The 16,208-nt window shown below is 46.3% G+C and overlaps 1 protein-coding gene across 2 annotated transcripts; it reads right to left on the reverse strand.

The window, feature by feature from the left end:
- Window positions 1-3,708: 3,708 nt before the first annotated feature.
- Window positions 3,709-6,821, reverse strand: NPBWR2 (neuropeptides B/W receptor 2). Of its 2 annotated transcripts, none has more exons than XM_019510088.1 (2): window positions 6,729-6,821; window positions 3,709-6,170 (listed from the first exon to the last, which is right to left on the reverse strand). In XM_019510088.1, the coding sequence occupies exon 2, from the start codon at window positions 5,474-5,476 to the stop codon at window positions 4,478-4,480; it is 999 nt and encodes a 332-aa protein (XP_019365633.1). In that variant the 5' UTR covers window positions 5,477-6,170; window positions 6,729-6,821; the 3' UTR covers window positions 3,709-4,477. The 2 variants fall into 2 exon arrangements, with proteins under 2 accessions (XP_019365633.1, XP_019365634.1); XM_019510089.1 differs by having other exon boundaries at window positions 3,709-6,120; window positions 6,729-6,816.
- Between the last annotated feature and the right edge of the window lie 9,387 nt (window positions 6,822-16,208).

A 16,208-nucleotide genomic window follows, 5' to 3' on the forward strand; every position in this document is an offset into this window, starting at 1 on the left:
TCAAGATAAATGCTGGTGGGCCTAGCGTGCCACCAACTTCTGATGGCAAACAGCCTGCCCTCTCCCGTGCTGGCTTCTTAATGCAAAGTGATGCTATTCCCCTTCTCTTTTGCCTTTCCAACCCTTCTCATATTCCCCTGCAGAAAAGCCTCTCTTGTCTGCACCCACCCAATACTTCTTGCAAGCCATTACTGAAAAGCACTTCCCACTCTCCCATATGCTGAATTTTCTTTCTGGTGCTTTCTGTATTATTGAGGTCAGTCTCAAGGCCCAGCTCATCTTCCTTTGCTGAAAAGCTCTGCTGAACAAGGGACTGGGTTTTGGCATTGGTTTGCTTCAATTCAAAAGGAGCACAAGACAATGCACTGAGCAGTGACAAGTCACAATCAACAAGGATCTTCTTTACCACCGCCCCCTGGAAAACCTTTATTTCAACAAAAGTTTGCTCAGTTTCCCTATTAGAAAAATTGGAAGGAAAAAAATGCTACTTCGATGCATTGAATTGTTTTGTTTCAGAAGGTGCTTAACAACTTTGCTTTATTCAGGGGGATGGATTTCAATTATTTTGGAGTGCTTTGAATTTTTACTTGGATTCCAAATGGGAAGTCCTATTGAAATCACAGATCCTCACAGGAGGTGAGAGGCTTCATGCAACCAATGAACTGCCTGCCCAGAGGAGTTTTCCATCTATTGACTCCTCTGTGAAATCCTAGGAAACATGAACTTTCATTTCTACGCAGCAGAACTTGGACAATCTTTTCTCTGATGCCTGAGGAAGGGTGTTTGTGCCTGAAAGGTTGCAATTAAATAATTTGTTTTGCAACAATCTTGTTGGTCTAATCAAAGATATCATCTCTACTATGAGTCCTGATATTGAAATCATGACATTTCACAAAAAATAAAAATAAAAAAAATCCATTTTGGGCCATCGTGAATGACCTCAGAGTCTCGGGCAGGCTGTGGGGATGGATTTCAGAGAGGATTGCTCCAAAAGGGCAGCAGCTGGTACTTCAAACTGTTATGTGCGAGTGAGTGGAGAACAATTCAAAGGCAGCAAACGTGCTCCAGCTTTAACCCTGGATAAAAGTGTGTTAACATTGGAGGGGGCTTGTTCATGTCTCCACACCCTATGTACACACTGGCATTTGCACGCATCAGTCACTTGTACGTTTTGCACTTAAACAGCGCCTTCCATGCTTGGGAAATACAAGACAGATGCCCAGTGAATAGCATAAAGGTGGCTGGGTACCTTGATGGATCCATTCCCATGATAGAAGAAGGAAGTCAAGTACATTTTGGACAGATGAAAGAGGCAATGTATCACACTTTCATCTTCGGCTTTTAGCTCTGAAAATAACTGCTGCTGGTATACTTCCGAGCTCTCAAGGCACTTTACAAAGGTGGCTGCGCGCCTTCCTCCTGATTTCACAGATGGCAAAAATGGCAGCTCTTTTACTTCTTGGAATCTGTTCTCCCCTCTCCATGGGATATTTTGATATGCTGCCGACTGCAGTGGGATTTGGTCCATGATTAGCCCTGCCTGGGCCACGGGAATGCCAATTAATAGCAATAAACATTCGTTTACAGAAGATTTCTGCAGGCGTTAGAAAGCACAGCCTGCATATACCGCTCTGCCCTTCTGCAGAGCTTTCTGCCACAAGATAGTATAGAGCAGTGCTTTTCAACTTGGGGTCTGTGGATGCCTGAGAGTCCATAGACGGTGTCTGTGAAAGATGGCTATGATCAATCAAAGTCTGTGAATACTCACACTTACCATTCAAAGGGGTCTGCACTTCCATTCAAAATGTCCAAAGAGGTCCACACCTCCATCCAACATTTTTTTTAGGTGTCTGCAAATGGAAAAAGGTTGAAAACCACTGGTTAAAGGGAATAGATTTGGAGAGATTCAAAAGGAGAATCCACACATACATTTGACCTCGTCTTGTGAGCTTGTTCAACTGTCTGGCTTCTCCTCATGTACCATTTTTCTAGGATATCCACAGGTCAGAGGTCTGGGAGCTCTTAGGGGAGTGCCTCACCCTCTGGGATGCCCTTCTTGCTCATGTCCTAAACTTCACTTGCTCTGTGTCTGTTCAGGGAGGCAGATTTTTGTCTTTGCCTTTTTGCTTCAAGTCATCTGTTGGTGTGAGTCATTGCACTGAATGCATTTTCTGCGTGGCAGGGACCCCTTTGGAGCTCCAGGTTCATGCAAACCTGAACTCCTTGCAGGGTCCGAAATGATGTTTCTGTGCTTCCTCATCACCTCTGTTGTCCCACCTGCAACTTAGGATAAGATGCAGTAGCTAGTGAGAAACAGTGACCAGGTGGAAGGAACAGTGGACTGGGATTTGGAAGGCGTAGCTCTATATTTCGTCTGGGTGCACTTCTGTAAGCCGCTTCATATGCCTCAGTTTCCTCACCTGTAAAATGGGGATAATGGCACTGCCCTTTTTTGTAAAGCACTTTGAGATCTTTTTGATGAGAAACACTGGAAAAAAGCGAAATATAGAAAAGTGGGGCTGGAAGGGACCTTCTGAGGTCATCTAGTCCAACCGAGGCTGGGTCATCCCTATCCAAACCATCCTGTACAAATACATTGCCTAATCTATTAGCAAAACTACACAGTCACCCCAAACATATGCACAAGGCGTAACACCCTAACCTGCCCTGGGTAAAGCAGGAGGACCGTGGTGCCCAATGCTGTCCTGTAATATTGTTGATTAAATGCACTTGAGAGGTCCGAGGCTGCTGCTGCTGTCCATTCAGCCTAGGTGCTTTTCCAGAGACTGCGCACAAACCAGAACATTGGAGTGGAAAATGTACCTGATGGACCATTTTTGTCAGCAGTTACCTGCTTCCATGTGCAAACTGGGTACGTAGGTTGACAAAGCAGACACACAACACACCTGTGCTTTTGTTCGTGCGCGCTGAAATGGTATAAATGCATTTGTAAAGAAGAGCGACCAGGTGTTCATTGGAAGACCAGCTATTTATTCAAAGCCTGAGAAATACCCTTTAAAAGCGGAGTGACTGTTTGCTTCCTCTCTGTTGCGAACTCACCTTGCTGCCATGAAGTTATCTGATGGAGGTGAGATTTTCGAAAGCTGTGAAAGTCAGCTGGATACACTGTCCCCAGCTTTTCCTTTGTTGGTTAGGAAGAGGACAGAAAGAGGTGGTGTTTTTTAACAATCCCATCTTTCTCCTTGGGTACAACCTGTGTCAGGGGATTAAACCAGCACCTGAAGTTCAGACGAGCACTGGGAGCCCTCAATACTGGTCTTACTCTGAACTTTTTAAGGTTCTCCTTATGCTAAGAGCGGCTCTAAAAGATTATTATTTAGGACTGAGCAGGTGATGGATGAGTTTCTCAGTGCAGTTATGTTAGTTTTTCTTTGCAGCGACTAAATTACAGCGTGATTTCAGATCATTAGACTTTCTTCCCCCCGGGTCCAATTCAGGAAATCACTTGGGCACCTATTTCAGTGCGTGGTTTCAATGACACCATTCACTTACTTCATGTACTTGGCTGAGTGAGTACATCTCTGTGCAGCCTTTTTTCTTTGGCTTTTCTTGTTGTTTGCAGCATGCTTGCAGCATATTATAAATCAACAACATGGGCTGGTACATCAGGGAACATGTACTATACACGGCAGTCAGACAAGGGCAGGCAGACTAACAGTGATTCCTATAAATAATAGAAATCCCAGACAGTTTTCATTGTGGTTTTATTTCTTCAAACACTTTTTAAATAGATGCACATTAAACATTTAAAAACAACGACAAAAAGGAATGATTTCCGTAGGTGCCCGCGGTATTTGCATATTGTAGTGTTCAAATGGACTTTGAAGACACACATTTTGCTTTTGGTTTAAATTTGAATCAGGCTAGCTTTCTGGGAAAGAAGAACTCATGGGCAAACATAGACCCACCTTTTCCAGAAACACAGATACACAAGCGTTTTTTTTTTCAATCTCTAAATGCACCCCAACTCTTACCTCCACTTTCTCAATGCACAAACGTATCTGGTAGCAACCCTTGGTCACTACAGTAATTCTGAAAACAACATGTACTTTGATAACTGAGGGTCACATCCATTTTTAAACACTGCTCTTTAGCCTTACACTTCAAAAGAGCCAGCTCTTCTGGGATTATACAGCAGGTGGCAATATAAGACTACGATATAGCAAGGGTATATTTTAAGAAAGAGAGTTGTTTTGTCTTTAATATTTCAGGGTTCGATTAAAACACACACCTGCACACACACACAACTTCAAGATACTCAGAGATTCATACCAGGAAAACACAAGGATTGCAAAAAAGCTTACAAACAATGCAGGTGATCAGTGTGAAACGAACACTTGTCGGTGCATAAATTATAAAGAAAGCATAAAACTTGGGCACTTCTTAGCTACACATGGGAAAAGTTTGCAGAGTTGCCCCATGTGAAGCCACAAATGGAGAGGATCTGGTCCGTCTTTTAGGCAGCTCTGCATTCCAACATCTTTCTGAAGCTTTTCCGAAAACTGTCGTCCAGGAAAGCGTACAGGAAAGGATTCAAGCAGGAGTTGGCATAGCTGAGGCTGGTGATGAAGTAGGAGATGCCAATCACGAGGGGGGTCTGCGGCAAGTCAGTGGTCAGAGCCACAATGGTGGCCAAGTGGAAGGGGGTCCAGCAGAAGAGACATACCGCCAGGACAATGAAGACCATAATAGTGACCTTCTTCTTGGCTTTGTCCAGGGCTTTGGCATTTGAGTTCAAGTGCATGTTCCTCAGTTTGTACAGCATCATGGTGTAGAGAATGCAGATGGTGGAGACGGGGATGGCAAAGCCAAGGAGAAGGGTGTAGATCCGGCTGGCCTTGAACCAAAACCTTTCCGGCGTGGGGAAATTCAGACCGCAGCTCTTGATCTTCAAATCGTCTATGTAGACATTGGCAAAGACGATGAAAGGGAGAACGATGACGGTGACCAGAACCCAGATGCACAGGCTGACGATTCTGGCGGCTCGGTAGGTACGATGGGGCATCCTCTTGGATCGAACCGTGGCCAGGACCACAAGGTACCTATCGATGCTCATCACTGTTAGGAAATAGATGCTAGAGAAGATGTTGTAGTGGTCTATGGACAGGATGAGCTTGCAGAGGACTTCTCCAAAGGGCCAATAGTGCAGGAGGTGCTCTGCAATGTTAATGGGAAGCACCAGTGTGAACAAGTCATCCGCTATCGCTAAGTTCAGGATGAACATGTTGGTCACCGTCTTCATCTTAGGCGCTTTGAGGATCACGTAGATGACGGCAGTGTTGCCGGTGAGCCCAACTGCACAGATCACAGAGTAAATCACCGGGAGGATCACGTAGAAGTCAGGGGACTGTTCATGGAGGGTGAAGTTGGACCTGGTGCCATTGTCCATGTAACAGCTGCTGCTTGTCCCGTTGCACGTGACATTCATATCACCCATCATGGAGCTATTTCCCATGCCGGCTGCCTGTGCTCACCCGCTCTTGGATTTCATCGTAGTCCTTTACAGCGTGACAAGGGCAGTTCTTCTGCTGCGGTGACAAGGAGCTGACATTTCATGGATTTATTTTCAGAAATCAAGTACCCCAGCAGGAATGGGATGTCCGGTTCCTCCTTATAAAAGGCGACTATTTTTTTAAAAATTCAGTAGAGAGCACACGACCATAAAAAAGTGTCTGCCAGGCAAAACACACGGTTCCTTTAACCAAAAAAGAGAGGGGAATGAGAAACAGTCTTCTCAGCCTGAAAACACCAGCTTGAGCGGTAGCTTTCTCCTGTGGTTTAGGATAAATTGGCTGGAACAAAAATCCCCTCTGGGTTACAGGGAAGGAAAGAGCACAGGTTGAAGGAGCTCGATGACTGGCAAACTATTCACATCAAGCAGGGCGCTCTAGGAAGCCTCTGGGTTACTTACACAGCAGCCCCTTGCTTTCCCACACCAGAAAGCAGAAGCACAGCCGCTCTCATCAGTGCGTTTCTCCAAGTCTGGGGGCTTCCAGCATCTCTTCACTGCAACATAATTCAGACAGCAAGGAGTTGGGTTTTCAATCCACGCCAGCCAAGATCCAGGCACTATCCACATCCCAGGCAACTCCTGCAGCCCTGCAAAGAGGAAGGGGGAGAGAGAGGGAAAGGGAGATGAAGGAGCATGTCTAAAAAGGAAAAGAATTCAAGTTCAGTTAAACTTCACGCTCTGCCTATAGTGATCTTAGCCAGATAATCCCTATGACAAGGGTTTTTACAGATTCACAGAAGTTTAGGGCTGGAAGGGACCTCGTGAGGTCTTTGAGTCCAGCCCCTCCTGCCCTGGGCAGGAAACAATGCTGGGGTCAAATAACCCCAGTTGCAGTGCATGAGATCTCTTTCTCTCTCACACATACATGCACATGCACATGCACATATGAGTCTGGTGATCCCAAAAGTTCATTGCTTCTACAGCCAAAGACATAGACACTTCACTGCTGACATCTTTTGATCTTTTCAGCTTCCTCTGGTGCTCTCTGTTTGGTCCCAGACACTTTCAAAAATTCCTCCGCAGACACCCCAGTCTCCCAACACCAAAGCATCATCAGCTAACCCTCCAGCTTTGCAAAGAAGAGTGTCAGACTTCAGCTGCCTTTTGCCCCCATCAGGACACCAAAGGACAGTAACAAAAGGAGCTGCAGCTGGAGTCCCTGTGTTTCAGATCTAGAGCTGCACGTTCCTCTTACCTGCATGTGCTGAGGGCTCTCGCTGTACTCTGCAATACCTGCTGTCTTATGCTGTAGAGTCTCTTTTCTCTCTCATCAGAATTGGAGGAGGGTCTCAACTCTGCTGACGTTACCAGTGCTTGCAGCTACAACCTCATCCTGGAGGGGTGTGTGTGTGTATGTGTGCCAATCTGACCAATTAACATTTTTCACACTGGGAATAAAATGATTATATCTGCACTGGGCTATTTAAATAGTAAATAGCCTTGATGCAGCAAACCAGCTGATAGAGCAGGGCGCTTCCTTTTAGCAAGGAGGAGGCTGGAAACGGAGCAGGGTGCTTCCTTTTAGGAACGAAGAGGATGCACAAGCAGCACCTGTGGATGTCAAGCCCTGGCTGTCTGGATGTGGGAGATTTAAGGGAAGACGAGTGCAATTCTCTTGGAAGTAGCAGTGATTTGACCCCGGAAGAGTGCACTGCTGCGGAGGGGGTCCTGAATGCTACAGATGTGCAAATGGGCAAACAAGGAAACAACTTTTTACCAGATGCTCCACTGGTGTAAAACAACTTCAGAGGACCTCAGCTGACTTTTCAGCAGCTGAGGATCTGGCTATGACCTGGACATTCAGTCAAATCCTCCATCGAGAACAGCAAGATGAAGGAGCAAAGTGTGGCATCAGCTGAACCTCAAATTAACAGTAGTTATTGACTTGACTTGGGCATCCGGAGTAAGCAAACAGCACTGGGTTTTATTCTCCTTTAGCTAATTTTGTGCTGGTGTCACTCATATATGTCCATGGAGTCATTTCTGATCTCCACTAATGTGCGCAGGACAGGTTTTTACTCCTTGCTAAACAAGACGATGCCCACTTTGCCCACCTCTTGCTTTGATGCTGCTGAGGGAAAAAACACTCCCCCTCTTTGCAGCTGCTGTTTGATGCTTTGCAGCAAAGTGTCCATGAGAGCCAGAGAGCAGCAGCTCAGAGCTGCCTCTTCTTGCACAAGAGTTAACGGCACTGTCCAGTTTACATAACTGAGCCTGGAATTGCACATGCAATTTGGAGAGCTATGGATGGTTATTACACTTACTTTCTCCCAGCCTGGCCACATTAGTGTGCTCCGGGAGCAGAGTGAGGGTGGAGACACCTCGCACTGGAACATTTCTTTGCAGGCCTGGAGATGACAGCTTAACGCTTAAGGGTCGTTAGCTTTGATACCAAGCATGCTTCATGTAGGGGTGCTGGGTGGACTGTTTTGTCTCCTATGGGCAGACATGTCATGGAGAAGGGAATAAAGAATTTGGTGTGGGAGGGAAAAGGAGAATCTAATTGATGCAGCCATCCAGACAGTGGTTGGGACTGAACTAAGCTAAACTGAAAGAAGAGCAGTGGGATGGTTACAGACACAGAACCAGAAAGCACTCCTCATGGTGAGATGCTTGGACTCGAATCAGATCACCAAAGGGGACACCAAGGGTGATTTGATCACGGCACCAGTGTGAGTAGCAGAAATCCCATGCTAGAGGACTCTTGCCTTCAACTGGCTAAGATGGAGCAAGATCTGACGGCTGGAAGGGAAGCCAGGCACACCTAGATGACTGCTGAGGTCCACCAAAACCATCCTCCCCATGTTGCTCTGTGTTATCCATTACTGCCAATTTTTGGTTAAATTGCAAAGCAGACACCAGGCATTTGTACAAAATAACATTGATATGTTACAGTGCTCTTCCCTGCCACGATAACCATCTCAGCAATGGACTTTGTATTCAAGATAGAGTCTAAGGATCAAGAAACTGGTGTTTCAAAATGTTCAGTGAACATGCAGACATTTTGAGAACAAAGGTTGAGATTTGACTAAGGCAAACAGCATTGCTAGGATAAGGCCAGTGTCAGAAGCATGGAGTAGGCAACCGTTGATCCTCTGGATCATGGTGCACATATAAGAGGTCTAGGGAGGTGCCTGATGAATCTGCTTTATGGAGACCTGAGACCATCACACCAAGACCTTCGATGCATCTGCCTGGACTAGTATGGAGGAGTGGAGGCTGCTCAACACCTACCATCTCCCTTTAAACCATGGAGACAGGATCCAAGCACCAGACCGAGTCCAGACATGCAGTGCCTCGATGGTTGCATCTTTTGCCAGAGAGCAACGGATAAGAACTGCTGCCGACTGCCTAAAGCCTCAGCGAGGGCACATTTCTGTCAAGGTGATGTCCTGTAGCTTTTCTCCAACCAAGGAGTATCACAAGGCAGCGGGGTGCCCTATACTCACCTTACACTGGAGGTTGCAAAATCATGGTACTTTATTGGCCCTACCCCTCCGCGAGTAGCCCCACCACAATGCCCCGCCACATTGCCACCAGGTCCTGCCATCACATGCAGTTGACAGTCATGCCCAGGACCATAAACCGGCTGCTATGCTGTTGCCTATGTTAAACTGGACATGTGTCCATAGGACTTGCATGACTCACTCTCCCCGTCCAGCCCCAGAAGGTCAATTAGTGCACGTGGCATTAGTGCTCTGCTCCAGTCCAATTAACTTTAACATTGCAGAGCACCTCCTGCACTATTGCCCCTTTGGAGAAGTCCTCTGCAAGCTCTTCTGGTCCATAGACTGCTACAACATCTTCTCTAGCATCTATTTCCTAACAATGATGAGTATTGATAGGTACCTTGTGGTCCTGGCCACAGTTCGATCCAGGAGGATGCCCCATTGTACCTACTCAGCCGTTGGTTTTGATTATGGGCTAGGTGCAAATGTGACAGCTTTGCGTGGTGCCTTGAAATGCTAGCGCCATCTCCAGCGTTGCAGTTTGCTCACATCGTTGCCTGCTCTTCCAGCACATCCTGCCTGTCAGTGCAGGAGGAAGGGAGGCCAATGAGCTCTTTCTTAATTTTAGGGGAGAGGCAGGGGTATCATCCGCAGGCTTTGCAGCCTTGGGCAGCTTGAAGGTAGGAGGTTGCAATGCTGTCTGAGCTGCCCATGGGCCCTCTGTCTTGTGAAGCCGATGTGTTTGTCACAGGGGCGAGGAGCCTATGTGAAGGGAATTTGAAATTGTATAAACCGCAAGTGTTTTATCAAGGCTCACACTTGACATGCCAGAGCTGGTTACTTATTCTCCTTCGCTGAGCTCCTGAAAAGAGAGGCTAGCAGCGCAGAGAAAACTCTATCTGGCATGTGGTCTGGATGTCTCTCATCCCTCCCTTGCCACTGAAGACCTCAGCATTAAACCCAGGTCCCTCTTTTTAACAGCACATCTGCTCTGGAGTGGCTTAAGAGCCACCGTTTGCCCAAGGGCTATATTTTGTCTTGGAGCTGGATGCCAAGCAGACAGTGACTTACAAAGTGGTTGCAATGCAAACCCCAGCAGCTAATGCCTATTGCGCTGTCTGATCCCGTACCGTTTCATGAATATTTATGAAGGGAAACCATCTGGTTTGCCAATGGCTTAATAGGTTTGGGTATCATGTGCTTCTTGGGTGGGAGAGATACAGTGTTTAATTAAAGTGAGCCTGTTTGAAATAAAAGGGTGGCTGAGAAAGAAGCTTCTCGGCCCAACCTGGGGAATATCGTGTTTTCCCAGGAAAAATATTTTATGGCTGCCAAGATAAAGCTTAAACAAAGCATCCAAACTCCTTCCCATGCTTGCAGTGGCGGTGCCCTTATCCCCCTGCTTTACCTGAGGCAAGATAGGGGGATTAGACCAAGTCTTATGCTAGGTAGATGCATGAGAGGGTGGGCTGATGCAGTTTTAAGACTAGGCAAGCACTTGTGTAGGGTGCTTGAGACAGGGATGATTTTGCCTTTGTGGGGGGGTGGGGTTAGGACGCGACGCCTGCCTCAGTTTCCTTCCAGCCCTACTTTTTTTGGATTCAACGATTCTAAAATGCACGTGGGGCTGGGTTTCCACAACAGCGAACCTCATGCACGCGTGTCTGAACTGACACGTGAAATCGTATCATGACGGTGCGCCTATTTAGCCCTATTTTCAATGGGCACATGGAAAACAGCCTGATCCAAAGCCCAGGGAAGCCCCTGGAAGGCTCTGAATTGACACGTGCAATTGTATCATGATGTATCATGCACCTATTCAGCCCAATTTTCAATAAGCATATGAGAAACAGCCTGATCCGAAGCCCAGGGAGGTCCCTGGGAGGGCTTTCCCACCAGACAGCTTTGGTGACTAGGTGCAAAGAAGCCAGCTTGCCACCTGTGTATATGAGCAGAGCAGGATCTGAGAGAAAGTCGGATTCACAGATGTCTGGGGAAGGTTGCCTGGCTGTTTCCATCATGTGGCACTTCTGGCCCTGTGTCTGCTGTGTTCAATATAAAGCTTGGGAGTTGCCGTTGCTGAAATCCAGGCACCTGTCTCCAGGCCCTGCTGCAAAGCACTTAGATAGTGTTTGCCTCTTGACTATTTAGACCCATTCCTTTGAGTGCTGCTCTGCTCCCATTGTGACGGAAAGCAAGACAAAGTTTTGATGCAAGCTTTTATCCCTGGAAAATCCTAGGGCATGGCCTGCGTGCGCTTCCTGGAACTACATTAATGCCGGGAGCCTTTATTCAGCTCGGTAAACACAAACAACAGTCGGTTGTTCGGGGAAGGGGAAATGAAGTGTAATAGCACATCCACTGCGTTTTATCACTGGCGTAAACCCGATGCGTGTCATAGACTCCAGACAAAAGCCATCTCTCACTGCTGTGCGGGCAGGCAGCTTCAAAGAGCGATGGTGGAGTGGGACCTGAGGAGCATTAGATGCTGAAAGAGATGGGAAGGCTCAAAATGCAGTGAGGTAGTGCAATCCACCCTCCAATTACCTTGCAATCTGGCTTGGGTTCAAGCACCGCTGGAGCTGAGGCAGGGGGATGGAAGAGCAGTGGCAGGAGCTGCCTTTGGCCAGCTCCGGTTCGGAGAGCAGCATGAACTGCCCGCCACGCGTGTTGCAGCTTCATTTCCAAACTCAAATCGCAATGCAGCCACAGCTACGGCTTGGAAATTGTCCTAGGCAGCCTAAACCTAGATTTCACCTTGGGAAGCCATGCTGTACATGGCATAGGTTGCTAACGCAGAGCCATGGCTGCGAAGTTTAGGTTTATTCCAAGCCAAAATTTGGAGTGATGGCTGCATCCAATGCCTTGCCCCTTTTTTGGTGCCTCATAATTGATGTGAAAGGAGCCGGGTTTCATTAGAGCATTGGGATGGCAGGGCATCGCTGTGTCACGTGTAGGATGGACTCACAAGCATCTACAAGAGATTTCAGAAGAATCCTTTTGTCGCTGCGAGGAAGGCTCGGATTATAGAGCTCATTTTGATCCCCCCCATCAGTGTTCGCTTGTGTGCCGTCATTAGGAATGAACTGATTAACGGGGCCTATTCGCTTCTGATGCATCCAGACCGGTGTACTGGAGAAAGCCCAATGTCCAGCTCAAACCTGGGAGCTTTGATCCAAAGGGGGCACCATGCCATCGGCTTCCTTGAGCCACTAGCTCATAAAATTGCCCGTTCAGGTCATTCCTTTCTCCTGGTTTATTTTCTCTTTTCCTCCCCACCCCCTCTCTCCAGGTATCCTTATTATTTCTCCCTTTTTCATTCCCATTTTCCTTGCTCAAGATGAGAAGGGGATGTCATGAGATGAGGGTTGTTCAATGGGCTGAAGGCAGCTTACGCTGTGTGCCAGGCATGTGGTCCTTTCAAGCCGGCGAGATGAATGGCTCCGTCCTGCAGAACGATTTCTTGTGATCGGACATCAAGGGTTCATTTGGTAACAAAAGAGCTGAAGTCTGGCTTGAGAAAAGTAAGCTCAGGTGGTGGCTCACAGAGCTACCAGTACAACTGGTACTAATTGGCTGTCTCACCAGCAGGCTTAGAAGAGAAGTGGAGGCCACGAAGACTGAACTGCCCCTCTTACCTCTAACAAGGTCCGCCAGGCCGCGGGTGGGACGTATGACGCGATGGGTTAGGAAACTCGCCGTCTCTGCTCACTAACTTGTGCCTGTCCCATGACTACAGAAACATGCCAGCGACCCACCTCTTGCTAGCACAGGAAAGCAAAATAACCAACATCCCCAGCGTGGTTCTGGATGGGTGTGATGCGTCTCGGTGCTCATCATCTATCAGCGCGTGGTGACCAAATGTCACTTTGACCCAGTGGCATAATATGTCAAGATGCTATTCTGTATTTCCCTCGCATTGAATGCATGTTGTACGTGGCATAGGTTGCTAATGCAGACTGTCTGTGGATAATATAGTTGCTCACTGTGCACTGAACCTGCACACTACACAGTTACCACATTTCCTAGCATCCCCTGCCTTTTGCAGGGGGATTCTTTCCTTGCAGAGAATACCCCCAAGATGGGAGGGAGAATCATCAATAATATATCATTTATATGTAATGTATTTATTAATTATATACACACATATATACATATAGCTATAATTTATAATTCATTATATACATACAATTATAATATATAGTTGAATAATTGTATACATATAAATATATAAATGCATAAATACATTGATGTGTAATGTATTTATTAATTATATTAATTAATTTATATTTATATAAATATTTATCATTATATAACCTTTATTTATATAACTTATATTTTATAATGTATATAATTTATAATTCAAATAAACCACTAAGTGTGGACAGATGGATAATTTACGTCTCTTTAAAATGTGTGTTGGTGGAGCTGGGACATAGGGTTTATGAGTGTGCATCAGCTGATGTGCTGTGACTTTTTCATCTCTCCACTCCCACACCACAACAGATGAAGTTAAACCAGAAGATTTACAGGTGGTAAAATATTGCAGTCCATCTTCCAATTACCTTGCAATCTGGCTCCATCCCACAGAATGACTTCTTGTGCTCGGACAGGAGAAAGGAATACCCTGAATGAGTGATTTCATGAGCTAGTGGCTAAAAGAAGCTCATGGCATGGGGCCCCCCTTGGATCAAAGCTCCCAGGTCTGAGCTGGACATTGGGCTTTCTCCAGTTCACCAGTCGTGATGCATCAGGAGCGAATAGGCCCCGTTAATCTGTTCATTCCTAATGACGGCAGACAAGCGACCACAGAAGGGGGTACCAAAATTATCTATCTATCTATCTATCTATCTATCTATCTATCTATGAAAATAAATAAAAATAAATATCTATATCTATATCTATCTATCTATCTATATATAGATATATATATGATCTGAGCCTTCCTCCCAGCAACAAAAAGATTCTTTGGAAATCTATTGTAGGTGCTTGTAGTTGGAAACTGGAGTGCAAATACTAGGCAGACAGCCCAGTTACGGAGGATTCAGCTGAAGTGCAATAAGTCCCCCTCACTCCCTCTTTTCACTCCATATAAGTGTTTCATCTCCCCATGTCTCTTGAGAAAATAAATGCAGAAGTAGCTGTGCTTTATTGGAAGCACCAGCAACTCTGCCCCAGAGCCCCAGGGGGTCAATAGGGGGGAAAGATTGAACCCCCTGGCGACACTTCTTCCCCTCAAAGCAACAAGGTGTCTTCTGGTTTCTCAGAGGGGGTCACGGTTGCTGTGTTCATTAACAGCATTACCAACAATTGAGCTTCCTAAAGACAGATTTCTAAAGGGGGAAGAATGTTATTATTCAGGCCATAAGTCTTGGCTCTGTAGGGCTTTTTCTCCCCCATTTGACAGCTTTTCTTTCTCTCTTTATTTTCTGCCTCACTTCAAGAACTAATGAGATGTCAAGAGGAGTCATTACAGGCTGCTAGAATGGAGGTGGCCTCCTGTCTCTGTGTAAGGAGTCACCGTTATCCGATCGGTCTTGCCTTGCTCCGGGTTGGAGAGGTGAGCGGGCTATTTTCACCTGCCAGCCTCAGCAAACACCATTTCATTCTCCTTCTGGTATGTGCCGTGCTTTTCCATAGCAGACTCTTATCCCCTGTTCCTGAGCATAAGTGAAGTTACTTACAACTAGGAATGATCCACGCCCCCCAAATCCCCTCACTTAATTCTGCCTTTCAAGAACAAGGTGCATATTATAGTCCATGGTGTGTCGTAATGCACAAATACAGGGTCTTTATATAGTCCCTGTGCACTTTTAAACTTGAATAACTTAGGTTGTATGTACAGAAGGTATAGCATGGATGATAGAAACAATCTGTCAACGGCACTTAAAAGCAAATGTATTAAAGTTTTAGGACAAGTAGAGTACACAATGCTAGACTTCATAAGTAATAACGAATTGATTCTTAAATAAGATGGAGCTCTGTGCCACTACAACAGCCCCTAAATGCCGTTTTCCCAGAGAATTGGATAGGCAGAGGTGGACCGATTGCTTGGCTTCACGTGCCCTGTCGCCATTGGACTTCTTTTTATGGGGACATGTTAAAAGTGTCATTTACTTGTCAAAACCACATTCTTTGGGGAGCTTAGGGCTAGGATCACCCATGCAATTGGTGCAGTAACTCAAGAGCAACTGGGAAAAGTTTTCAAGGAGTTGGAAGATCGGATTAAGCACTGTATCACGATGGATGGTGGTTATGTTGAAGTCTAGCATTGTGTACTCTAGTGGTCCTAAAACTTTAATAAATTTGCCTTTTTGTAAATGGCATTCATTTACAGATTTTTCTATCATACCTACAACCTAAGTTATTCAAGTTTAAAATGCACAAGGACTTTATGAAGGCCCTGTACTGTATTCCACAGAAAAGCAGGGTTAAGCTCTTTGTTCTAGGATTCTGACCTGCTTTCCTGGGCCACAGACAGAGACTTTCCTCTTCCACAAGATTTCCTCTGGGCTTTTTTCCCCTGCTGCCCACCTTTGAGAGTCTTTCGCCCACCTTAGCCCCAGGGATCTCCAAGCAGCAGCCACCGCAAATGAGCCTATGCCACTGCCCTTGTACATGATCCTGATGTTCCAGTGGCAATTAAAAGGGAAGACTTGTAATGAGCTCCTGTTTTGCAAAGCTGCCTAGTCGGCACAAACAACTCGAGGGTAATTAGCAGGTGAGGCAACCCTAATTTCGTTGGCTCTTACTGACGACAAGATGCCACGTTCGCTGCAAGGACACGCACGCACATGCACTCAGCCCGCTCTCCTCATTGAAACAGGATGTTCTCCAAGGATTATGCTGCAGTCGCAGGCTATTAGGGTAATCTATTTGTGCGAGATGCAAAAGGCATTGGAACACGCGCTGGTTAATTTGCAGAACTGACTGCATCCATTGGCCAGAAAGCGTCGCCTCTTGGCACTGGAACAAGCGAGGTCAAGCTGTTCGTTAGGAGGGAAGAAGTGTTCGTTCCCGAGGTGACCCTGCTCTCGGGCAGTGCCATTGCCAATAGTTCAAGACAGGTTGGTCTAAAGTTTTGCACCGTCCTTTTCAAATGATTGCTTCTCTGAACCATTGGGTCTCCTTGCTTCCTGCCGTGCAATGGGTGACTCGGGCAGGCCGGGTCAGGGTTCGGTGCCTACTTATGGGCTAAGGTTTGGGAGGAGTTTCTGCTTCAACAG

This window comes from Gavialis gangeticus, unplaced genomic scaffold (assembly GCF_001723915.1).
Source record: "Gavialis gangeticus isolate Ggan-Ray unplaced genomic scaffold, GavGan_comp1, whole genome shotgun sequence".
NCBI classification, from domain to species: domain Eukaryota; kingdom Metazoa; phylum Chordata; order Crocodylia; family Gavialidae; genus Gavialis; species Gavialis gangeticus.